General features: G+C 45.3%; 1 protein-coding gene across 4 annotated transcripts in view; it reads left to right on the forward strand.

The window, feature by feature from the left end:
* The window catches only part of LOC144773050 (transmembrane protein 45A-like), a 489,234-nt gene that overhangs the window by 428,789 nt on the left and 34,901 nt on the right, over positions 1–25,544 (forward strand). For all 4 annotated transcript variants that reach the window (XM_078657835.1, XM_078657836.1, XM_078657834.1 and 1 more), the window contains exon 5: positions 11,788–11,933. In XM_078657835.1, the coding sequence (XP_078513961.1) occupies positions 11,788–11,933 (146 nt within the window). The remainder of the gene's footprint in view (positions 1–11,787; positions 11,934–25,544) is intronic.

Here is a 25,544-nt window from a genome sequence, read left to right on the forward strand (position 1 = left end):
GTGCCGACCAGGTGCAGGCGTTGTTTTGCTCCGGATGAGGCGCATGTTCTTTCCGGCCTCCGGGATGGCTGATGTGCTCTGTGCGATCGAGGATTTAGGCGGATTTTAATGAATTACTGGCGTGGATACACAAGATAATCAATTATTGGTATATCGTATAAAGAGCCAGCTTCCTACAAAGGAGTTTCTGGAGGCGTGATCTTTCAAACATTTCAAAACAGCTCTTTATTGCCCATGTGCGAATGGATTAGTGTAAAGGATGAACCATATGGTAAAAGAGTGTTTGCAAAGAGCTGAAATGTTGAATGTGCTGGCAAATAGAGGTTTGCAAGAAACCCTTTGGATGTATAATACTACACCTAACAGCAATACAGGAGTTTCCCTTTTGTATCTCTGAAGAGTTGGATTCTGCATGATAAAATCATGGATTCATGGGTAAACAGAACGAAGTCAGTAAGTGTGAAAAGATCTGAAGTTGCAGAAATAATATTTTCTCGTCAGAACAGGTACAAGAACAGAAACGACAGGATGAAGTGTGTGTGTAAGAACCTAACTTCCGTAAAAGAAATTAGGTTTGCGTTAACATGCCTAAAGAGAGATGGGTGAGTGGGAGCAGATTCTCATCACTTGTGAAAATTGACCATGTGGTTAGAAACGTTGTAACTCTAGAAAATGGTCAAGTGTGGGGAATGGACAAGATTGTCATGTGTAATCCTGGTAAGGGGCATACCCAATCACAGAAGGAACCTATCCCAGAGACTGTAGATGAAAAATGCAGCCAACACTCTAAGAGTAAAAGTTTGGAACTAAAGTGGCATAAAGAATTCATTATGAAGTAATTCTTAGGAGCATTTGTTCTGTCTTAGTCTCTTTGTGGAGTTATACACATTATCGCCCATCTGCAATGCACATAGTAAATTTGTTATGTATAACTTATATTGTTGCAGAATTTAAGATAATAACAGTTTCATACTCTCTAGTAAAGCAATGAATATGTTCATGCAATGAATATGTTCATGCAATGAATATGTTTTTTGATATATTGGAGATGTTAAAAGTGGCTACACCTGTCACTACTAGCTACAGAATAAATTATGACTGGTTAGTTTGTTGGCTGGTTTCTCTCCAGGGCTATGTCAAGGATTAAGATAATTAGCCTTAATATAGGTGGACTGAACGACTGGAAAAAGAGGGAAAAGTTCGAGGAGTATGTTAAACTGATAAGGCCCGATATTGTCTGCTTACAAGAGACTCACCTGCCATGGAAAAAGAAACATTGGTTAAACATAAGGGGATATGAAATATTGTCTTGTTCCTCACAGACCTCAACTGTAAGGGGGGTAGCCATCATAGGCCGGGCTGGATTGGGTGGGGTTAAAAAATCAAAAGCTGACCCGTTTGGAAGATGGGCTATATGTGAATTGAAATTAGGTATCACTCTCTGTTCAGTGTATGGTTCCAATCTGGACGAACCAGGGGTGATGGATTATGTGGAAAGGGAGCTTACTAACTGGCCAACACCTTTGGTATTCTGCGGGGACCTCAATATCTCAGCAGACTTTACAGGCAACACCCTATATAATGGTCGAAAGCCCCGGGTATTCAGGGCGGTCTCCTCTATAATTCATTCTTATGGCCTGAAGGACGTTTGGGGTAATCTAAAGAAAGGCGAACCTGGGTTCACATATTTTTCACACCCATTCAATAAATATACAAAACTGGACTATTTTTTAGTATCAGCCACACAACTTAGCAATGTTGAAATCTCAATGCTCCCAAAGCTAATTTCGGATCACAATCCACTTGTTTTGAATATGTCTATTACTAAACCAAGGGAAAAAATGAGACCGTGGTCTTTTGATAGAAAACTTCTAGTAGATCGTAAATATATCGCACATATAAAGGGGTGGTCCCAATCTTTCTTTGACGCCAATAGATACAGTGCTTCCCGTGGCATGGTTTGGGATAGTTTCAAGGCTGGTTTAAGAGGGGAGACTATTAGCTTTTCTGCACGGTTATGGAAAAATATCAAGGAAGACAGGGAGTGTCATTTGGCTAGGTTGGCGAAGGCCGAGGAACAACATAGGAGAGATGTATGCAGTGGGAGCCAGGGGTCTCAGAGCCTAGATAGCTTAAATACCATAAAAGCAGATATTCAGCGGCAATTAGCAAAGAAAGCTGCAGCAGAATATCAGACTCGCAGACTGGGTATGTATGAAACAGGTGAGAATGCAGGCAGGGCCCTAGCCCTTCGGATAAGACAAGCCACTTCAAAAAATATCATTACTGAAATTAAAGATGGTGAGCAGACCTATAAAAAGCCAACAGAAATTGTAGAGGTTTTTAGGCGATTCTATCAGGTTCTCTATAAGGAGGAGGCAGATACAACCTACCCGGGTATGAACTGGCTGGACACAGATACCAATTTGTCGCCCAATGAGAGGGAATCCTTAGAACAGGATATCACTATGGAGGAGCTCCTGCAGGCTCTGAAAGATCTATCAGCAGGAAAGGCAGCAGGGCCAGATCTTATACCCTTGGAAGTCTACAAATGCCTGAGCGAAGAAACGGCCCCCCTCCTATTAGATCTATTTAACGGGGTTATTAATACAGGCAATATACCAGAATCCTGGACTAAAACCAATATTGTGGTCTTTCACAAAAAAGGCAAACCCAAGGAGAGCCCAGGTTCTTATCGGCCTATATCATTAATAAATAGTGATAATAAACTCTACGCTAAAATACTGGCCTCTCGGATGGGGAGGATCATCGCGGGCCTCGTCTCTCCCTGGCAGCACGGCTTCATTCCCGGAAGGGGTACCACCGACCATATAAAAAGAGCTATAACTCTGTTTGATATGCATGCTGGGGAGAGGGAGGGGGGGGGGAATCGCGATGATCCTCCTCGATGCCGAGAAGGCGTTTGATCGGGTTAAGTGGAGCTTTCTTTGGGAAGTGATGGAGGGCAGAGGATTTGGCCCCCGATTTCTGCAGGCAATTAAGGCCATGTATTACACTCCAACAGCAAGTATCCAGCTAATGGGTGAGGGCTCTAAGCCGATCCATATTTCAAGAGGGACTAGACAAGGGTGCCCGTGCTCGCCTATCCTATTTGCACTGTATATTGACCCCCTGATTTGCCACATTATGGGCAATATTAACATAAAACCAATTATCACCAACGGACTAGAAACCGAAATCCTCGCATACGCGGATGACATAGCCATCACCACTGTGGATCCTGCTAGAGCTATGAGGGAACTAATTAACATCACCTCTGATTTTGGGAGTGCTTCTGGCTATAGATTAAATGTGGCAAAAACACAGGTATTATGTTCAAGTAAAACAGCCAAATTGGATGATAGATATGTTGACTCAGTTGTTTATTTGGGAATCACAATTAATGCCCAAACACAGGAAATTATCAAAGATAATTTCTCACCATTATTGAGTAAAATGAAAGAGGATCTAAAGCGAATTGATACTCTTCATTTATCAATTATAGGCAGGGCCAATGTCATTAAAATGACAATGTTCCCAAAAATATTATATAAATTTAGGTCTATCCCCTTTAAAATCGATGATACTTTGATTAGGGAAATGGAGGCAATCTTTATGAACTTTGTCTGGCAATATGGCAAGGTGAGGAGATCGATCAAATTTATGTCTCTACCTCAGGAACAGGGCGGATTGGGTATACCTAATCTAAAATTTTACCATTGGTCTTGTCTCCTTACAGATATGGCTATACTTTTCTTCCCTGCTAATATGATACACTGCCAATGCGGTATTCCATCCATATACAAGTTAGTATTAGGGAATGAAGCTCATGGGGTACTGTTAAGGAAATTTGATAAACGTTTCTTCAAGTCCCCAGGGTATAAAATATTGGAAGATATCCGGGCGGTATGGCTGGCAATACAGAAGAACCAGAGCATTCCGAAGTTTAACAAGCATACCCCACTCTGGAACTCAGGGCTATTCCCTCACTTAAGTACAGATGGGTCCTGGAGACATTGGGAAAGACAGGGAATCACCACATTGGGCCAAGTGATGGAAAAGGATGCTCTAAGGCCCCTCGATCTCCTGATGTCACGGTATGCACTTCAAGGCTCCCAAGAGTTTAAATACATACAATTGACTAAGACAATTAGATCCAAGAGACCCATCATAGATGTATCTAAAGAATGCACACTTTTAGATTATATGAAGGGAGGTGGCCGGCGCATAAGGAAAATTTATACACTATTCCTGGGGACAATGTCAGATGACATGCTTAAGACAGAGGCTATCTGGGCTGGGAAATTGAGTAACCCCGATATCGATCTAGACAGAGCCATATTTATGGATAAAAGGTTTCTACGATCTTCAAACCTAAGAGCGCAGCATTTTAAAACTCTATTTAACTTATATCACACACCGGCAAAACTGTTTGACTGGGGTAAGAGAGCAGATAACAACTGCCCTAGATGTGGTAAGGGCCCTGCTGATCTGCTTCACATGTTTTGTGGTTGTGTGAAATTAGGGCCAATTAAAAACGAAATTGTAAAGTTTTTAGAGGGGCTGCTAGATGTCAGGATTGACCTATCCCCTACACTTTTAATAATTGGGGTTGACGCCAAATTGGGTTTGAGCACAGAGTCGGAGGCACTTGTTTTTATAGCTACAGCAGTTTTCAGAATATTAATCGCTGCTGCATGGAAGGACACCGAGGCTCCAACCTTTCAGATGTGGATGTGTAGGTTACTCGGGATCCATAACATAGAATCAGAGCTGTATGCACTGAAGGGAGTGAAATCCAGGGATATGGGACTAAGGCTCTGGCTGCCCGTGGCATTATGGAGGCGGTCAAAAACCCGGGGCTTATAGTGTTTTTTTTTTTGTTTTTTTTTTGTTTTTGTTTTTTTCTCTCACATTCACATAGATATTTCCCTCTCGATCTTAATATATTTCCTGTATGTCTTCCTTATATTAATGGTTTTAATCTACTCGAACATCCTTATGATAAGTTGAAAATCTGTCATGCATATTTATATTTATGTATGTATATTTATATGGTAATTGTTTTCTTCAGTGTGTGTCTTCTCCTATGTATTTGATATGCTATCGTCATGAACTTTCAATAAAAAAAAATAAAAAAAAAAAAAGCAATGTTGTTACTTTTTACATGTGATGTAAAACATTTACTTTTCCTTTCTAAGCAAGGAAGTGTGTTGTAACCGTTTTCCCTCTCGCTATTTGGCATCTCTCTTTCTCCCCCCCCCCCTCTCCCCCCTCAGCTGTGAATTTGGAATCTTCCTACTCCTTAACTGTCAGTTAGTCAAAGATAGCTGTATTCGATTTCAATTTAAAAAATCATAAAAGCACAGATAATACACAATTAAAACATTTAGAAAGTAATCATTATTAAAGATTGAAAATGAGGTAAAATTCATTTGAGACACAGCAGTTCAAAGGTACCAAAGTGCAATTCTGTATATAAAAAACGTTCCATTCATTGTTAATCTGCATCTAATTACGCTTTTTAAAAACATTGACACTAGATACATGGACCACACATCCTCTAACATTTGGAGTTTCAATAAGGCAGGTCTATATTGTCTCAGGCCCCATTTTTTCAAAAGAAAACTTAGATATTTTTTCCTAGGCACCGAGTAAAATTTACAAAACAAGATGCAATGTATCGTTGACTGTTGTGATATATCGTCACAGGGGCACAGGGTAAAAATTATTGTCCAAGTGTTGGCTTCAGGAAATGTAATTAATCTGAAGAAGCTTCCCCCCCTAAAACGTGTTAGTAGCATCCGAGTATAACTACTATGGGTAAGAGTTAGATAATGCTGGATACCCTGTCCCTGCAAAATTATTCGATTCTCCTGAACAGAAACCTTTTTACCCTCTAGCTGCCATCGTTTATTCTCTAGCAAAAGGAGACAGATTTCTTTCAACTTTTTTCTTGAAATTGTTGCTAGAGAAGTCGAGGAGTCGAAATATTCGGGGTGTCCAATCTCTTTTAAGAAATCCTTCACATATTTAAACCATTCAATTTTTAGGGCTCCCTGAAGCTTAAGACAGTCCAGGATGATATCCCTATTCAGTTCAGTTTCATCCAAGGTCCATATCTTATGCCACAGCAGAACAGGACTCGTTTTTATGAGGTCAGTAACATAGACCATGCCTAGTTCTTTATGGCATATATATGTAGAGGTTGACCTGGGAACAGCCAATAAGTACCGAAGGAAAGCATTTTCACAGGATTGAATATCACTGGTGTCTGCAATCCCCCATAATCCAGCTCCATATGTTACGGTAGACACGCATTTTGATTTATAAATGTCCACCAAAATGTGTACTGGTCGACCCCCCAATTTAATTGCAAATTGTCGTACCGCCCCAATTGCGCGGGAAAAAGCTAATTTCCTCGTATTGGCGGCTGATGACCATGTCCCCTTCTTATTAAAACTAATCCCCAAGTAGGAGAAGGTATTAGTTAATTCTATCTTAGAATTTTCTAAAAAAATGTTGCACTGGACATTTCTCTTTGTTGTGCAGCACATAGTAAACGTTTTACCAATATTGATTTTTAAACCTCTGGAGCCCAAATAATCTGAAAAGGTAATAAGCGCTCTCTGGAGGCCCCTTTGGGTTCTGGCCATAAGTACTGCATCATCTGCGTAAAGTAGAATGGGGGCAGAGCAGCCTCCGATTTGGTGGACGTCCTGTTTTTCTCTCATAAGATGGGTTGCCACGCTATTTATATAAAGATTAAATAAAAAAGGGGCGAGTATTCAACCCTGACGGACCCCTTTTTTTATAGGGCAATTAGATGTACATTCACCCGTGGTTCCAAATCGTACTTTTGCACCAGCCCCCGATATAGCTCTTTAATAAAGTTCAACATATTAGGTTCAATACCTAGTTGTGACAGGGTATCCCATAGGATGTCGTGGTTCAGGCAATCAAAAGCCGAACTTAAGTTGACGAATGTTAAAAATAAGTTGCCCTTTTTTGCAACCACATATTTACCTATGATTATTGGCAGATTTAACCCTTGTTCCACGGTGCCTAACCCCTTATAAAACCATACTGAAATTTGGAAAGGACGCCTGTATCTTCTGTCCATGTCTGCAATCTGTTTAAAATGACTCTTCCTGCCACTTTCATCAGGGAATCCAATAATGAAATTGGCCTATAACATTTAGGGTCGTTTCGGTCCCCTTTTTTAAAGATTGGGACCACTATGGCCTCTTGCCATGTGAGTAGGAACCCTGTTTTGTTGCTACTGTTTAGGACATTAGTCAGAAGGGGTGCCCATAGTTTAATATTGGTCTTATAAATATCAACAGGGACCCCATCTGGTCCTGGGGCTTTTCCTGCCGCACTTTCCTCAATAGCTGCTTCGACTTCCGACAACCTGAAGACAATGTCTAGAGGGAACAGACCCTGCGAATTAATCTCTGCCATCCCTGGTACTTCAACTTGCCCACTCCCTACTAAATCATCTTCTTTATATAATTCAGTGAAGTGATTTACCCAGGTGCCTTCATCTATGGCCATCTCTATGGTGTCTTCTTTCCTGTCCACAAAGAAAGGTGCATTCACTGCCTTCCAAAATCCAATATTATCTTTCAAGATGCAGGCTTGATGTAAAGCTCGCCACGCATCGTGCTTAAGTTCCTTCTTCCGATTTTTAATAGTACGATAATAAATGGCTCTTGCCTTTCTTATCTCTGAAACGTTTTTCGGTTCTCTTTTGAGTGTTTTCTTTAGAGCTGTGTGTGCTTTACTGCATTCTACATCGAACCAACCCTCCGCCTTAGTACTTGGGCTCTTACTCCGAGTTCCTAAGAGGGCTTTGCAAATTTCTTCAGATATACTACGAAATGCCGAGAGAACTAAAACACAGTCATGATTTTCTGATAGGCAGGTCATATAATCAGTGTACTTATTTTTTATTAAATTTTCAAGGAAGGTGGTGGGCTCTACTTTGTTCTATTTTATTGTATAACCGTTTAGTTTTGCTAAAGTTAACCTGTAACTATATAGATTATCAATTAAATTGTTATCCCTACTATTTTTTTAAGTGAGAGTTAGGAAAACCTAATAGGGAAATGATCACTTATTGCAATGTCACCTGTTTTAAAGTCCAGAACATTGCAAGAGTGACTGTTAGATACCAAAGCAAAGTCAATCACTAAAGTACACCCCCTACCATTAAAAGTAGGTGTAAACTCCACCTGTGGGTTGCATATTTCGTTAGCATACCCCAATTCCTGCTGGAATAGTAATGTATTATAAAAGTTCCCAGTGATAGTGTGTACAAAGTGGGTACAAGGCTCGCCTTTAAGGTTATCTATCCCACAAACACCTGAATGACTATGTGGACATAGATGACAATTAAAATCCCCCATCCATACGACACAGTTCCTCACCGAACTATCTTCATGTGGGTTTTGGATACTTTGTGAAAGTTCATCAAGAACATAGGTTAATTCTACCTTTAGGATATTGTTATAGAGATTTATCAAGTTTATAAGTTAATTTCCTCCCACTTTAAGTAGCAAGAACTGATAGTAATGCAACCCCATATTCTGTTTTTTAACCTTCGCATTTACAGTATTTGATATGTAGATGCAGAGACCGCCCAAATTTCTGCCCCTCGTTGATAACTTAGCGGGAGTATAAAAACTTTGAAAACCATTTATATGGATAGCAACCCGCTCCCAGCACTCCTGTAGACAAATAATGGAATAATTGTTAATAAAGGGAAAGAACGCTGGATCCTTAAGCTTGTTGAAAAGTCCCGCTATGTTCCAGGCGAGAAATATAAATGTGTCGCCCTTATCTGAGATCTTACTTGGGGCCTCATCCCTCATAGAGGGAGCAGAACTAATGCCCCGCAATAGGAAGTGCAGCGGATCTCCTTGGGCCCTGTTGTTGGTCTATTACAGCTTTTGCTCGGTCCGCTACTGAAAGTAAAGCCATCGAGTTACCAGGGTTACCTACAGTGTGCTCATGAATATTGGGGTGACACCTCGAAGCCCCTTCACCTATTACAAAAAATGTATTTTGAGTTCCCTGGCCAATATTACCTACTCAATCTGTTTTCTCTATTGAGTTGCTCGTCTTTAAGGGATAATGATATCCAAGCCCCTCTTCAGTACTTAATATGTTTTCTTTAATCAACTGAAGTCAGTCCACCATTTCTAGGCTGCTGAACCTGTTATGGATGGGTATGTCTCTCCAATCATTAAATGAATCATGCCCTACATTTCCCATCCCACCCCGAGCGTGGTGTGCAATCTGTGTCCAAGCGCCTCCATGGTCAGGTAGGTTAGTTAGTGGATAGAAGAATGAAAGGGGTCGAGGTTCTATCGGTGGACTGATATTTTGATTTCTCCAGGTACAAATATAGTCCACCGTGCGTGGATCTCTAAAGTTTACCTGCTCGCAATCACCTGGGATAGTCTTTGTAGAGTTGCCCAACCATGCAGTTCTGCGTACCATAAGTATTTCGCTCGTGATGTGTGGGGGTAAGGGTCAGTTTCTATTGAGCCAATGTATCACTTTGTTCTTCAGGGACATAAAGTATTCCTGAGTGTGGTCATTTAATTCTGGGACTCCAGTCAATACAACCAGGTATGGACAGGTTTCTAGTGGTAAGTTGAAATTTAATCCCCCTTGTTGTGTTCCAACTGGCAAGACCCCCGCAGACTCCTTATAGAGGGCTTTAGGAGCTTGGGTTATTTTAGCAGAAGACTGGGTGGGTCTAGATAGTTCTGCCGGGGATTTTATCGTTTGTGCATTAGAAGTAATTAAATTAATTTGCCGGGCAGGGGACGGAGTGTTATGAATTATTTGTACATCGGGTGCAGTGCTTAACCGGGCATTAGGGTGATGTAACGTCTTTAACTTCATACTTTCTGATAGACCCCTAGTAGTCAGTTCCAACTGGGAAAGTTGTTTCTCAATGCTCGACAGTTTAGATTCCAATGGTTTGAGCGAGGATTTTAAAAGGGCCCCCAGTTTTTCAATCAAGGGATCATCTTCTTCATCGATTCTGCCCGCTATATTTACATCGCCTCCGGAAACGGAGTCTTGACTTAGTATATCCGGAGATGGGAGGGCAGGCCTAGACGGGGTATTCAAGGTGTCATGCCCCTTTTGCTTGGTAAATATATCGCTCTTGGCCGAGCCCTTGGGAATTTTAGGCTTTCTGCCTCCGATAGCACTGTCATTAGCCCGCTTCCTCTTTGGTATTGCACCCTCACGTCTCTCCCTTAGCTGCCTGGTATTTAAAATCTCTGGTGAGTTAGCCCTTACTAAAGCTGGAGCAGCCTCTAGTACTGCTGGTGAATGAGGATTCGTCGTGAATAAGGAATGGGGCTGTTTATGGGGGCTCAGTGGGCTATGCAAAAGTACTTGAACCTCAATGGAATTGGCTCTTGTGGTGTGCTCAGGTGTGCGAGCTGTAGCGAAATGACCAATGGAAGATCTTTTAGCCATGGCCAAATCTTGTGACCGCCGGCGATCCATCAAGATTATCCCTTGATCTATTACAGAGTTAGCTTGTGTTATAAAATTATCTAATGTACCAGTTAATAGCGTCCCTGCTGTTGCGGCTTTACTCCTACTCTCGTGTGTAGACATGTTGCTTTTAAGAGCCTCTGGACAGCACCTATTATTTTGTCAAGTTAATCGCAATGATCCTATGGCAAAATATACAGAAAAAGGCACGGACAGGTCTTTCTCGGTCTAGAACAGGCTAAAACGGGCCCGCCATTGGCCCGGGCTTCGCCCGGCGCGTCCCGCGCAGCGGTAGGCGTGAGTAAATTTATATATACGGGAAGAGGGTGGGCGGGAAGAGGCATGCAGCGTTGAGGACTAGAGGGCTGCTGGTCCTCGCAGTCCCAACCCGGATTCAGCCCGCAGGTAAAGCGCCAAGGAACAGCCCGCAGTTACACCAACACTCCACTGCTACGAGCGCCACTCGCGGAGCGTGGTCCGCGAGCAGTATTTGAAGAGCAGGCGGGATGAGGGTGAGCGGGAAGAGGCACGCAGCGTTGAGGTCTAGAGGGCTGCTGGTCTTCGCAGTCTCAACCCGGATTCAGCCCGCAGGTAAAGCGCCAAGGAACAGCCGCAGTTACACCAACAGTCCACTGCTACAAGCGGCTCCTGCGGAGCGGGGGGCGCGAGCAGTATTTGAAGAGCAGGCGGGAGGAGGGTGGGCGGGAAGAGGCACGCAGCGTTGAGGTCTAGAGGGCTGCTGGCCCTCGCAGTCCCAACCCGGATTCAGCCCGCAGGTAAAGCGCCAAGGAACAGCCTGCAGCTACACCAACAGCCCACTGCTACGAGCGGCTCCCGCGGAGCGGGGGCCGCAAGCAGTATTTGAAGGGCAGGCGGAAATAGGGTGGGCGGGAAGAGGCACGCAGCATTGAGGTCTGGAGGGCTGCTGGTCCGTTACCAACATTCAATCTATGACTGAAATGTGATGGTGAATAAAGCCGCTTAGATAATCGACGATCGAGGAGATTTATTATAACAAGTAGCTGTAAAAAGGTTAAAAAAATAAATGCACTTTACTGAGCTTTGTGCCATGCAAGATAATCTATAGCAGCTAAATGTGTCATAAACATACCTGCTAGAGGTCTTTAGTTAATTTTATAACTGTGTATTCACAAGACATTAGTGTTGAAAAGCTAATATGCGGAAGGACTGTATTACAATTTTCTTTAAAAATTGCTATACCTATATATGTTTTTAAATTGTCCATCTCATTTTTTATAGATTGGCTTTGTATTGTTTCCTCCTGGCGGAGGCCCTGAATGGGACCAGATGGACCACAATAATGTGATGTTTGTTACAATGTGCTTTTGCTGGCATTACGCGTTTGCTCTTTTCATCCTTGCACTAAATTATACCATTGTGGTTTGGTAAGTATGGATTATTTTTCAAAAAACATTCTGTTAGATTTTCAATTACATCAGTTAATGAGTTTTATTATGCAAGCATAGAATGTGCAAATATGCAAAACGTGTTGCACACAAAAAGCTATTTGAAAGCAATGGCCTCATCTCATTAGTGAGCATTTCGAACCGACTCTAGCTGCTCTGAGCAACATACTTGAGCACAAGAGGGTAAAAGGAGATAGTACTGAGGAGCCTTACTATCTCCCAGTCGCAACTAATAGTTAAGGTCAAAAGATTAAGGGCCTGAGTTAAAGCTTGGCGGCTGGGTTACACCATCACAACAGTGACGGATATCCCGTCCGCCGAAATATAAATACTATAGGATATAATGGCTTTATATTTCAGCGGATGGGATATTCCTTCCCATTCTGATGGAGTAACCTTTCCACTAAGATCTGAAGCAGTTCCTAAGTCTGAGACCATGCATGTACATATACACACAGTGTGGAAGGGGCAAAACTTTCTAACCTTCCCTCGTCCTCCCATCCAAATCTCTTAACACACACACAAAGGGAAAGTGATATATCCCATATGAGAGGAGAGAGAGGAATATTCCTGGGAAACCCTTTGGTTTCTTAAGATTGCCCTCACCCACTAGTTAGTGGCATGGTTCATCATAGGGCTGCTAACACACCCTGAAGCAGACCAACGCTAAGGTTGGAGCGCTGTTTTTTTTTCATATAACGAAACTGACTCAAAAAGGGATCCAACAATGTGCAGAAAAAGTGATGAATAAAACTGTCTAAGGAGGTACACTCCTAATTTCATTATGGGCCCTCCTTAGCAGGGTTAAAATCTTAAAGGCAGGATGCACTTGGTAAACTATATCCCTGTCCCCCTATCTGTTAATATCAACATGTGGTATGCGAATCACGACTCAAGTCAAAACTATCCCCAGAGGACATGGAAGTGCTGGGGACCCAAGGAACCACCCAAGGTGAGTATCTAGTAGCCCCACTGAGGTCATGTGCAGTGTGGGAACACAACAGCATTTTCAGTACACAGTACGGTTGCAATTTTAAAGAAGGATCCTTCCCAGCGGACCCTTAATAAACCCTGTGGAAGACAAGAGGTTGGAGAGCCACCCCCCCCGTGGATACCCTAGGAACCAGGATGCCTACACCAGGGAAGCTGGGTGTATAGGTGTGAACTGGTGTTGGAAACCATCGTCCAACTCAAACAGGAAGATGCCACTGCTAGAGAAGGTGAAAGTCTCTGGTGGAATCTCAAGGTGGATTCGAGGTAAAGAGTACCTGCAAGCAGTGGGGACAGAGTCTAGGCCACTCAAGAGTGACCAGGGAGCACGTAGGATGAATGCCCACCAATATTGGGTGCTGCAGGAGAGATGATGGTGACCTTGGAGCTGCAGCTGTGAGGACCAGGCGACGCTGTGGAAGACCAAGAATTGTTCACGAGCTGTCCAACATCGGATGTCGAGATTTGAGGGGTCGGCGTGTCCGTCGGGAGCAGCAACAAGCCTTGGCAACGGCAAACAACGTGGAAAGTGAAGAAGGCGCAGTGTCGGGACCAGCAAGGTCCAGGTGACTCACCACAAGCAGGGGAGTCAGGGCAGTCCCTGAGCAATCAGGGGAGCCCACAGAAATCAAAGGGGGGCCTCAACAGGACCCACAGGCTGGAGGCACTGGAGTCGCAAGAGGACTTCGAGCAGCTCACCAAAGTTGCAGGCCCATAGTGCAAGTGATGTGGTGAGGATGAATATCTTGGTCACATGAGATGCTTGAGGTGGGGGCTACTTGGAGCCCAAAGATCTTGATGGAAGGAAGCCAACAGGCCTTTGCAACGGCAAGTGGATGCGGTGCACAGGGGTTCAGTTCCTGCGGCTCTGACAAGGCATACTGGCCTCAAACCCGGTGAGAGGATACTTCAAGGGAGATTCCTTCAGGTGACTTGGATGCCCACAAGCTTTGGAAGGTTTCTGTATTGAGCACAGGCACTGATGTTGCAGCAAACGAGCAGGGTGACGAGATCAGGAATAACAGGAATCTTTCCAGTTGCAGCCTTGATGCCCAGAGCGACATCCAGTGAAGTCCAGAGTGCCCAGACGGTCGAAGATGAAGTGTGTCTTGAAATGAATCTTGTCCCAAGATGAATCTAAGGACTCACCCTCAGGTAAGCCCTTAAGTACACTAAGGAAAGGGGATGGGATGATTCATGGTTTCCTCCCAGGGGAAGAGTTGGACTGTGGAGCGGATACTCCAATGTCCTTTGTCCAGTTTCACGCCAGCGTGGGAGCCAATGGCTCCCTGAGCTAGTTTGAACTGAACTATGCAAGGAGGGCACCAAATGTGCCCTTTCAGCAGACTGAGTGGTGCTGGCAAGCGCTCCCACTAGGCCCCAATACACTAAACCCTGTCTGGGAGGTTGTCACACCTCCCTGTGACAGGATACCTATTGTGCTGCCTTCCCCTGCTCGAGCTTGGCTCAGCAGCAGGAGGGCAGAATCATGTCTCTAGTCGGCAGTAGCCATGTTGTGCTGTCTGGGTCTAGAAGACTGGTACTGGGAGCACTGAGGGCCTCCCAGAGGAACTTTACATTGCACGGAATCATACCTCCCACACCGTTAATGGTGTCGGGGTATGATTCCAACATGTTTGATACCAAACATGTTAGGGTTTGTTCCAGCCAGTTTCGAGATGGTCATCGCGTAATGATGTGGTGCCGCTCTATATGTTATATGGCCGTCGCACTTACAACCCAGGAGAATGGACTCCGAAGGCTGTAGGGGTGTCCTGCTCATGCAGGGGCACCCTCATACTTAGAACCGAGCACACTGCCTTAAGGATTGGAAATGCCTGCTTTAGGAGTGACTTATAGGATTTAAGTGCAGTGACCTTAGATATAGGGAAACCTATATCTTTCGTAAGTGGTGCTAGCACCAGCTTACACAGGCTGCAATGGCAGGACTGTAATTACAGTTTGAGTGGTCCCTCATGGGTGGCAAAATGCATGTTTCAGCCCAAGTGGGACCCCGGGTCTACCTGTGCCATTGGTACCTTAGTCCCATATTCTAGGGACTGATAAGGGTACACCCGTATCCAATCTTGGATGTACCTAAGTACTTACCATACCAATTTAGGGGAGAAAGCACAGAGACTGGGGTCCTGGTTAGTAGGATCCCAGCCAGACTAGCCAGAAACAGCACAGCACCAGGCAAAAAGTGGGGATAACCATAAAAGCAGATCATACTTTCCTACAGTGAGCCTACATAGATATTTTTTTGAAAGAATCCCATAAATCATGTTTAAAGTTACCCCCTCATACCTTGTACTTTTACTTCTGTCATCTATGTGGTGTAAGTAAATGCTATTTGTTACTCCTCTCCCCCTCAGAAGCACGAGGCCACCTTTCCAACTCTACTATATTCAATGTCACAGCATTCACAGGTTGAAAACGTAAGCTACAAAATTCCTTTTGAACTTATTACAACCCCAATGTCTTCCAGAATGCTATTGCTTTTTCCAACCTCACCATGACAGCATCTTTGTGATTGGTCTGAGCGCCAAGACGGCTGGCCAAACCATCATGCACACTTTAGTTAACATTGCTGCCTGTGCCTTGTCTGTTAATCAATTGGACACTGCTGCCTCTGCATTCGTTTTATTTGCCCCGCCGTGTCACTAGACTGCTCTTTGGCTACTTAATTAATTAACATTGCTGCCTGTGCCTTGTCTGTTAATCAATTGGACACTGCTGCCTCTGCATTTGTTTTATTTGCCCCGCTGTGCCGCTAGACTGCTCTTTGGTGATTTAAGTATTTCACATTGCTGCCTGTGCCTGCTTACAAAACCGTGCCTGATTACGCCGATCCCACTGGTGTTTTTGACCGCCATTACTTGACCTGTGCCCCTAGCTCGTCTCGGTCGCCTTTTGGCTTGCAGCCATCTTGTTGTTGTTGTGGTGACCCCCAGCCCGGCTCTCCGCCCCGCTCCCCGCCTCCCAGCTCATCCTCCCTCCCACTGTAAGCATTCAGCCCGTTCCAGCGCACGAAGCGCTGTGACCATCCTGAGACCCTCGAAGGAGGTCGCTCCCCTCGTTGCTGCCAATCCTAACCTGGTATCGTAGCGCTGCTCGCACTGCTTGTGCCTGTGCCTTGCCTATTTATCAATTGGACATTACTGCCTCTACATTCGATATATTTGCCCCGCCGTGCTGCTAGACTGCTCTTTGGCTACTTAATTAAATAACATTGCTGCTGGTGCCTTGTCTGTTAATCAATTGGACACTGCTGCCTCTGCATTCGTTTTATTTGCCCCGCCGTGTCGCTAGACTGCTCTTTGGCTACTTAATTAATTAACATTGCTGCCTGTGCCTTGTCTGTTAATCAATTGGACACTGCTGCCTCTGCATTCGTTTTATTTGCCCCGCTGTGCCGCTAGACTGCTCTTTGGTGATTTAAGTATTTCACATTGCTGCCTGTGCCTGCTTACAAAACCGTGCCTGATTACGCCGATCCCACTGGTGTTTTTGACCGCCATTACTTGACCTGTGCCCCTAGCTCGTCCCGGTCGCCTTTTGGCTTGCAGCCATCTTGTTGTTGTTGTGGTGACCCCCAGCCCGGCTCTCCGCCCCGCTCCCCGCCTCCCAGCTCATCCTCCCTCGCCCCTCGCCCCTCCCACTACCCACATATGACAGATGCCTTTTTCGCGCAGCGTTTACACGCAGCGGTCGCGCCCCATGCGCGCCGAAGGTGCGCCAAAGGTAAGCCCGTCTACGCCAGTCCGCGCCTGCACCGCGCCCAGCGCCAGACCCTCTGGCCCCCACAAACCGCACTCCTCCCGCAGAACGTATGACGCCGCCACCCTCCTAGCCCTTAACCCCGGACGCACATCACAATGCTACGAGGCTGCCCCAGGACATACCCACGGCCCCTTCGCCTGCCACTCCTGCAAGTTCGCCTGCACCAAGACCCTCACCAAATCCACCAACCCCACACACAGACCCGACCCTCACCACCTGAAGTGCATCCTGCTAAACACCCGCTCGATCCACAGACACGCCACAGAACTCTGGGACCTACTCGACACTGCTTCACCGGACGTCGCCTTCCTTACAGAAACCTGGATGAACGCCTCTTCAGCGCCCGACATCGCCATAGCCATCCCAGACGGCTACAAGATCATCCGAAAAGACCGCAACAACCAAACAGGAGGAGGCATCGCCATCGTCCATAAGAACACCATCAGAATCACGACCAGCTTCGACGATAACCTTACAACCGCCGAACACCTCCACTTTCAGATCCACACCGACCCCAGGACCACACTTAGAGGCACCCTCATCTACAGACCACCAGGAACCCGTAAACAATTCAGTGAAGACATCACTGACTTCATCAGCCCACATGCCCTCGCCTCCGAGAACTACATTCTACTGGGAGACCTCAACTTCCACCTGGAAAAGAAAAACGAAAGCAACACCACCACCCTTCTGGACAACCTGGCCAATCTTGGCCTCAAGCAACTTGTTGACACCCCCACCCATTTAGCCGGACATACGCTCGACCCAATCTTCACCTCCAGCAAGCACATCTCCTTCGATCACACCACAGCTCTCCACTGGACTGACCACAGCTGTGTTCACTTCAACTACAAAACCTCCTCGACCCACAACCCCCCACAACCTATTCCATGAAGAAACTGGAACAAAATCACCAACGACCAACTCCTCACATCGCTCAATCAAAACCCTCCCGCCCTCTCATCGGACCCAAACCATGCGGCCACCAAACTCAAACAATGGATCACTCACAGCGCTGACGAACTAGCACCCTTGAAAAACCACCAAACCAAACAGGGCAGCAAAAAAGCCCCCTGGTTCAACGAAGACCTTAAGAAATCCAAGAAACTATGCCGTACTCTCGAGAAAACATGGAGAAAAAACCCAACCACTGACAACCTGACCACCCTCAAGACTGCCACCCGCAAACACCACCAACTGATCCGATCCACCAAGAAGTCAGCATTCAAGGATCGACTCTACAACAACGCCCAAAACAGCAAGGAACTATTCAACTTCGTCAAAGAATTCACCAACCCCACCACAGCCTCAAACGACATCACTCCCTCCCAAGAACTCTGCGACTCCTTATCCTCTTTCTTCTATAACAAAATCGCCGACATACATAACAGCTTTGATAACACTTCCAAAGAACAGTCCACTCCACCCACCTCCGAACCTAAACCGCCCCCTAACATCCTTAACGCCTGGAACCCAATCACCACTGAAGACACCATCCGCCTAATGAACTCCATCCATTCAGGCTCGCCAACCGACCCCTGTCCCCACCACATCTACAACAAAGCAGACTCCATCATCGCACCCCATCTCCCGGATGTCATCAACTGCTCCTTCAACTCCGCTACCTTCCCAGAAAGCTGGAAACACGCCGAACTCAGCGCTCTCTTGAAGAAACCCACAGCGGACCCCTCTGAACTCAAGAACTACCGCCTCATCTTCCTCTTCCCATTCCCTGCCAAAGTCATTGAGAAAGCCGTCAATAATCAGCTCGCCGCCTTCCTTGAATCCAACAACTCCCTCGACTCCTCACAGTCCGGCTTTCGAGCCAAACACAGCACCGAAACCGCCCTTATTGCAGCGACAGACGACATCCGAACACTACTGGACAACGGAGAAACAGTTGCCCTCATCCTACTTGACCTCTCCGCCGCCTTCGACACGGTCTGTCATAGTACCCTCATACAACGCCTCAGCAACATCGGCATACAAGGAGAAGCCTTAGATTGGATCATCTCGTTCCTCGCCGGGAGAACCCAGAGAGTCCGACTCCCCCCATTTAAATCAGAGGCCACCGAAGTCATCTGCGGAGTACCACAAGGATCATCACTCAGTCCCACCCTCTTCAACGTTTATATGAGTCCCCTCACATCCATCGCGCGACAACACAACCTCAACATCATCTCCTACGCTGACGACACCCAACTGATCCTTTCCCTTACCAAAGACCCTAACACCGCCAAAACCAATCTTCATGAAGGCATGAAAGAAGTAGCCGAATGGATGAAAAACAGCCGCCTAAAACTTAACTCAGACAAAACGGAAGTCCTCATCCTAGGATCATCCCCCTCTGCCTGGGACGATTCATGGTGGCCATCGGCCCTGGGCATGGCACCCATACCCACAGACCACGCACATAACCTGGGCTTCATCCTAGACTCCTCCCTCTCGATGACCAGACAAGTCACCGCCGTCTCATCCTCTTGCTTTAACGTACTTCGTATGCTCAAAAAAATCTTTCGTTGGATCCCCACCGAAACAAGAAAGACTGTCACCCACGCTCTGGTCACTAGCCGACTGGACTATGGAAACACCCTCTACGCCGGAACCACTTCCAAATTACAGAAAAAACTCCAACGCATCCAAAACGCATAGGCCAGACTCATATTGGACATCCCGCGCCAAGCTCACATTACCGGTCACCTGAAAGACCTCCACTGGCTTCCCGTCACCAAGAGAATAACGTTCCGTCTCCTCACCCACGCACACAAGGCCCTCTACAATCTAGGACCCGAATGCCTCAACACACGACTGTCCTTCTACACACCGACCCGCCTACTAAGATCCTCCAACCAAGCCCTCGCTGCAGTTCCACGCATCCAAAGATCCACCATGGGAGGAAGATCCTTCTCCTACTTGGCGGCCAAAACCTGGAATTCTCTCCCCACACACCTCCGCCTCACCCAGAACCACATTTCCTTCAGGAAGGAACTGAAAACCTGGCTATTCGATAAATAATACACCCCCTTCCCCCAAGCGACTTGAGACCCTCTGGGTGAGTAGTGCGCTATACAAATTCTTGAACTTGAACTTGAACTAGAAAGTGCCCCAACCACTCCTGAGCAGCCCTACCCCGCAAAACTGCCTCAGCAGGGAAAAATAAAATGATAATAATATTGTGTTATTATCATTTTATTATTCCTTTTTTTCACTTCTGATAAGCAGTGGAGCGACGCTCCTCCGCCTTAGTGTAGGAGCTGCCGCTGTGACACCATCCTGTGTATTTCATCAAAAACTACAATGTATCTCCGCGGCATTCCCCGCCAGTTTTTTTAAAAATTTGTTCTAATCCTAAGTGAGTAGATATTCATACCATATGTCTGCCTGTATATAGCAAGCACCCAAATGCACATTAAGTGCCTGATTGCTTTTGCATGAAGCCTGCTCATTAACTAGTCATAGTGTGCATGTGTTTCTCAACACTAGTCTGTGTCCTCACTGGTGTAATTATTTATTGCCCCCACCATGGTCATCCTGCAAAACTGTGAATTCCAAGTCCCTCATTTGTTACTGTGTATTTTTCTGTGTATTTTACACACCATGATCATTCTAATCTTCTGCTTAAGTAACTTCTCAAGGGTAAAAACCAGATGTTGTGAACATTCCTAGCTACTGGTACTGAGTTAAACCCACATGTTATATTCAGGGGAGAGTTCACCTCCCAACTTCACCCTATTGGGTACAATTCAAATAGTGCCAAGAGATGTAATCATTTAACCCCCTCTCGCTACTATTCTATCCATGTATCCATCCTTGTTCGCATCTGACAGGAAGGCTTTAATATTTCTCACAGTGTTTGAAATGAAGGGCTTGTCAGTCACTACCCATTTCAGATCTTTCTCTGAGTGCTTCATGTCAGCAAAATGAGAGGTCAATCTTGTCATTGTTTTCTTGCACCTCACATTACTCATATGTTCCAAAATTCTGACTCTTATTCGTCTCGTCACCATCCCCACATACATAAGGTTGCATGGGCCCTTACTTAAATATATTACATTCTCTGTGTTACATGTAGTATGACTTGTTAGTATCCAGGGGTATTATAAGCCCTACTCCACTGATTGTGTACTGCTGGTAAGTGGGCAAGCTTTGCATGATCCACAGGCATAATGTCATGTTACCGGAGGAAGCCCCCATATGTTAGGTCCTGGTTTTGATTTCAGCCCTTATGGTCTCGTGTGTACCAATACGTTCTTAATACTTGCACTTTTCTTAAAGGAAAATAGTGATGTTCCTAGGTTCAACCCGTTGGAAATCAGAATATGCCAATTTCTCGTCACAATTCTTTTCACACAGTTTGAGGCTGTGCTAAAAGTAGGCACACAGATATTCCTATCTACGTTAGGTTTTTCTAATGTCTACACAGAGGGAGTCCCTATTGTTGTTACTTGCTCTCTTCCTAGCCATCTTGATGACTTGTCTGGGGTAATACCTTTCCTGCGGTTTTGTACTGAGTCTTTCTGCTTCCATTTCATAGTTACTTTTCTCAGAGCAGTTCCTTCTCAAGCGGACAACCTGCCCAAAGAGCAGGTTCTCTTTCATAGGTTTCAGATAAAAACTCTGGAAGGATAGCAGATTGCTCTTATCGGTCAATTTGTGATATACTTCACTCACCAACCTGCCGGCCTATGATTTAATCAACAAATCCAAAAATGGCAAAGACGGGGTGAATATAGTTGAGGTAAAAAATAAAAAGTGTTTTTACTATTCAACCATCTGAGAAATTCCTCCACTGACTGTCTATGAGGGTTTTTTTACAACAATGGTCTCCCACGTTAACTAAGACCCTGGTGACAAAGGACAAGTGGTCAATTCTGCCCCCAACTTGATCTTTGTACTAGCCATTTGAAGCCGAATGGATCACAGATTCTCTTTTCCTCTCCATTGATGTTTTGTGTCTGTCACCTCGCCAGATCAGGAGCACATCGTCAATGTAACGATGCCAAATCCTGATAGATTCTGAAAAGGGGTTTTCCTGGGGAATAAATATGTCCCCTCTTGAATTCTGAAACATAAAGGTATGCCAGACTCAGTGCAAACGTACTCCTCATAGAAGTACCATGTGACTGAAGGTACATTGTTTTATCAAACTGGAAGAAATTCCTGATAGGTGCCACTTCTGCTAGGCTCAAAATAACCAGTATGCATGTATAACCAGTAAAGTTATAAAACAGACCTCACCCATGAAATTGTGTGGCATGCTTCAGCATTGAACGCTCACCCTAAAATGACAATGCATTAGGGTTGGCTCAACCAGAGACTTGGGAGGTCTTTGATAGCATCGGGATGAGGGAGTTAAAATCATCTATGATGTAACCATACAAATATTATTTAGTGAGGGTTATCCTGTTAAGATTAAATCCAAGGAGTACTGAAGTAGTACTATAATGAACGCCTAAGGGTAACAATGGCTCCTACGTCCTCTCCTGTGGTCTGCATATTAGGGCCAATATGAATTGCCCAGAAGGGTCATGCGGCCTTCATCAGGACCAAAATATCCCTAAACAACATGGACTAGAATCCCCTAATGATTCCCTATAATGTAGCTAGTTTTATACATGTACAAAAACATGTGCACTATCATGCAAACTTTCATATGCGGGAGAACACATTGTTCACCTGTGGCAGCAGGGTAGTAGTACACAAAATATTATTTATTAAGGGCTCTCATTTCTTTTATGTGCGAAAACGAATGTGAAAACGTGTGGTCGCTGCACACTTGTTGAACGTGGTGGTGGCAGGCGTGAACATTCATTATACAGATAGAACAGCTAGGAACAAAGCAAACATAAGACATATTAATCTTAACGAAATGGACTTACTCTTTTATCAAACTTACCCCAGTTTAGGTTATGTACTAGCCCCATAGGGTGCATTATTTATTTATTTAGCGTTTTGTATAGCGCAAACAAGACCCAGAATTGGGTATCAGAGTGCTTCACAGTTCAAAAGCATTGTAATTCTAAAACCGTTTAGTTGAGTCCTATAGATAGTTACCAAGCATCTCGTTACATTTAACAAATAAGTGAACATTTGATAAAACAGTCTAAAAGAAAATAGGTTGTTAACTTCTAGTACAGTCGAACGTGTTCTAAGTAATAAAAGTTCACATTTAGAAAGGCTGTCCTCAATAGGATATCAAAGAACCGAGTTTAGTATAGAGGATTGATTCATAGCAGAAACACTTTTTATAGAAAGTAGAGCACCATCCATGAGTCGGATCACGTATGAAATTATCAGAGAGTATCCCTCCAAAGAGAAGGTAAGGTCGAGAGATTATCTGTTGGAACATTTAGTGTAAAGATGAGAACAGGCTGCTGTGGATTTAAGGGAGGAATTTGCTCATTAGAAAGGACTTAACTTCCTTTTTTAATACGGTAGTCGACTGGATTCTACTGATCCTCAGGGGGAAGCGAGTTCCAAATTCTTGGTGCAGCTCCAGAGAATGCTCTATCACATGTTTTTTTCTTACGGAAGAATGAAGGTAAGAGGTAGAAGATTACCGGAACTCCGAGAGAGTCTGCTTCCTCCTGAAATCGTAAGTTTCTGGGCTAGGTACAAGGGAGTATTGTAGTGTATTGCTTTATGTCTGATACAGGCCATCTTTAGTTGTATTCTTTCTTCGTATGGCAGCTAGTTGAGCACCTTCTGGTGTGGCGTGATGTGGTCAGATTTTCTAGATCCTGTTATGAGACCTGCAGTTGCATTAAGACAGGCTTTGCTGGACGATTTCAAACAGTTATTCAAAGGCATCGGATGCCTAAAAGACTGCTCGAGTCAGGTGCGGTTTCTGTGGTAGGGCATTGGGGCTCCGCCCCCTTTACTTTCATCCTACCCTGCAGCGGCATTAAGTTAAAAGCAACTCTTTCCAGAACCGAACTCAGCTCACCGAACCTCTGCGAGAATTCACCAAAACATTGATTCCATGGCAATGGGATCCGGAACAAGAAAAGTAATTCCAGGATACAAAACAAGCTCTGTCTGCTGACACTACCCTCATTCTTTTTGACCCCACAAATACCCTGAGGAATCAGTAGAAGCAAGCACCACAGGTTTGTGTTCATCCTGTCCCAGAAGCAGCCGTGTGGAGTTGGCTCCCATTGCTTACGCCAGTCGTGCCCTGACTTCCACTGAGCAAAGGTACTCCAACATTGGGAAAGAAGCGATCGCTATCCATTGGGGCTGCAGACATGTCCACATCTACCACTACGGGCACCCCTTTGTGGTCAACACCAACTACAAGCCTCTTTTACCGCTCCCTCAAAGGGTCAGCATCCAAGCCTCCACCGAGAATCGAGAAGTTGATACTACAACTCCAAGAGTATCACTTCTCTGTGGAATACCGACCCAGATCTCATAACCCAGAAGACTACCTATTGAGCCACGCCCGGCCCACTACACACTAAGAAGAGCAAGAGGCCGAAGAAGCCAAGGAGTATGTGAAGGTCATGGTGGAGAGATTGCACCCACTTCCCATCTCACTGGCCAAGATCATCGAAGCAACCCAAGCTGATGACTGCCTCCAACAAGCTATCACAGCCACCCAGTCAGGACAGTGGGACATGATCACCGCGAAACTGCCCCAGAGGACGGCAGAGGCCCAGAACACACTCAAATCACTGCATCAAGTGTAGGAGGAGCTCACCATCTCAGCTGACGGATGTCTGCTCCGCAGACCTTGCTTGGTGGTGCCGGCCAACCTGACCCAATGGATGGTAGATATTGCCCAAGGGTCACACACAGGGGTCGTCAAGACCAAGAGCAGGATAAGAAACAAGGTGTGGTTTTCCGGCCATGATGAGAAGGTCGAAAGGACAGTCCAACAATGCAGCCTCTGCCAGCCACCGGGGAGGTGACCTTCATCAGCCCATCATCACCAAACCATCTCCCGACCGCCCCTGACATCACATCAGTGCTGACTTTGGCAGCCTGCCTGACAACAACCATCTCCTTGTTGTCATGATCTACTCTCGCTAGCTAGAAATAGAGATTGTCCAGACCACCTCAGCCGAAGAATCCATCAAAAACTAGAAAAAGTGATGCCAACCCACGGCCTCATCCGAGAACTATGCACCGTAAATGGCCCAACTTTCGATCCAGAGTGACAAAATATTGCCAATTACCCCCTGTTGGCCACAAGCCAACGGTGAAGTTGAATGATCCATGCAAACCATCACGAAGACTATACGCATTGCCAAGGCCGAGCAGCAGTGCGTCGAGAAAGCCATCTACACCTTTTTGAAAGACTACCATCTGACACCACACAGAACCACTGGAGTGGCCTCAAGCTCTCTCTGCTTCGGAAGTAAGGTCACAGACATCATCCCCATCACATCTGTGGCAGCAAGCCCCGGAGCCACAGAACCACAACCAAAATGGCTGCAAGAAACAAAACCGCCAAGTGCCACAGTGCAGAAGAGTGAGAAACGCCAAGCTTTCCTTCGAAGACTGGGTGCTTGTGAAAGACCAACACCTGGTGAGCAAGTTTAGGCTCCCTTTTGAACTAAACCTGTGGAAAATATTGAATGTCAGCAGGACCATGATAACCACCTCTCAAGGGCGAGAGACAGTCACACGAAATGCATCCCACTTCAAACTGTTCAGAGGAATCCCAGGGGCCCCTCCTGAGCCGGGGTATCAGGACATGTTGGAATCGCAATTTCATCATGAGAGAGATGACCTATGTTTATGTTTGTGTTTGGGGAATTTGTTAAGCGCTCGTATACCAAAAGGTCTCTTGGCGCTGTGGGGGAGGGGGTA

The sequence above is a fragment of the Lissotriton helveticus genome, chromosome 8, assembly GCF_964261635.1.
Source record: "Lissotriton helveticus chromosome 8, aLisHel1.1, whole genome shotgun sequence".
NCBI classification, from domain to species: Eukaryota; Metazoa; Chordata; class Amphibia; order Caudata; family Salamandridae; genus Lissotriton; species Lissotriton helveticus.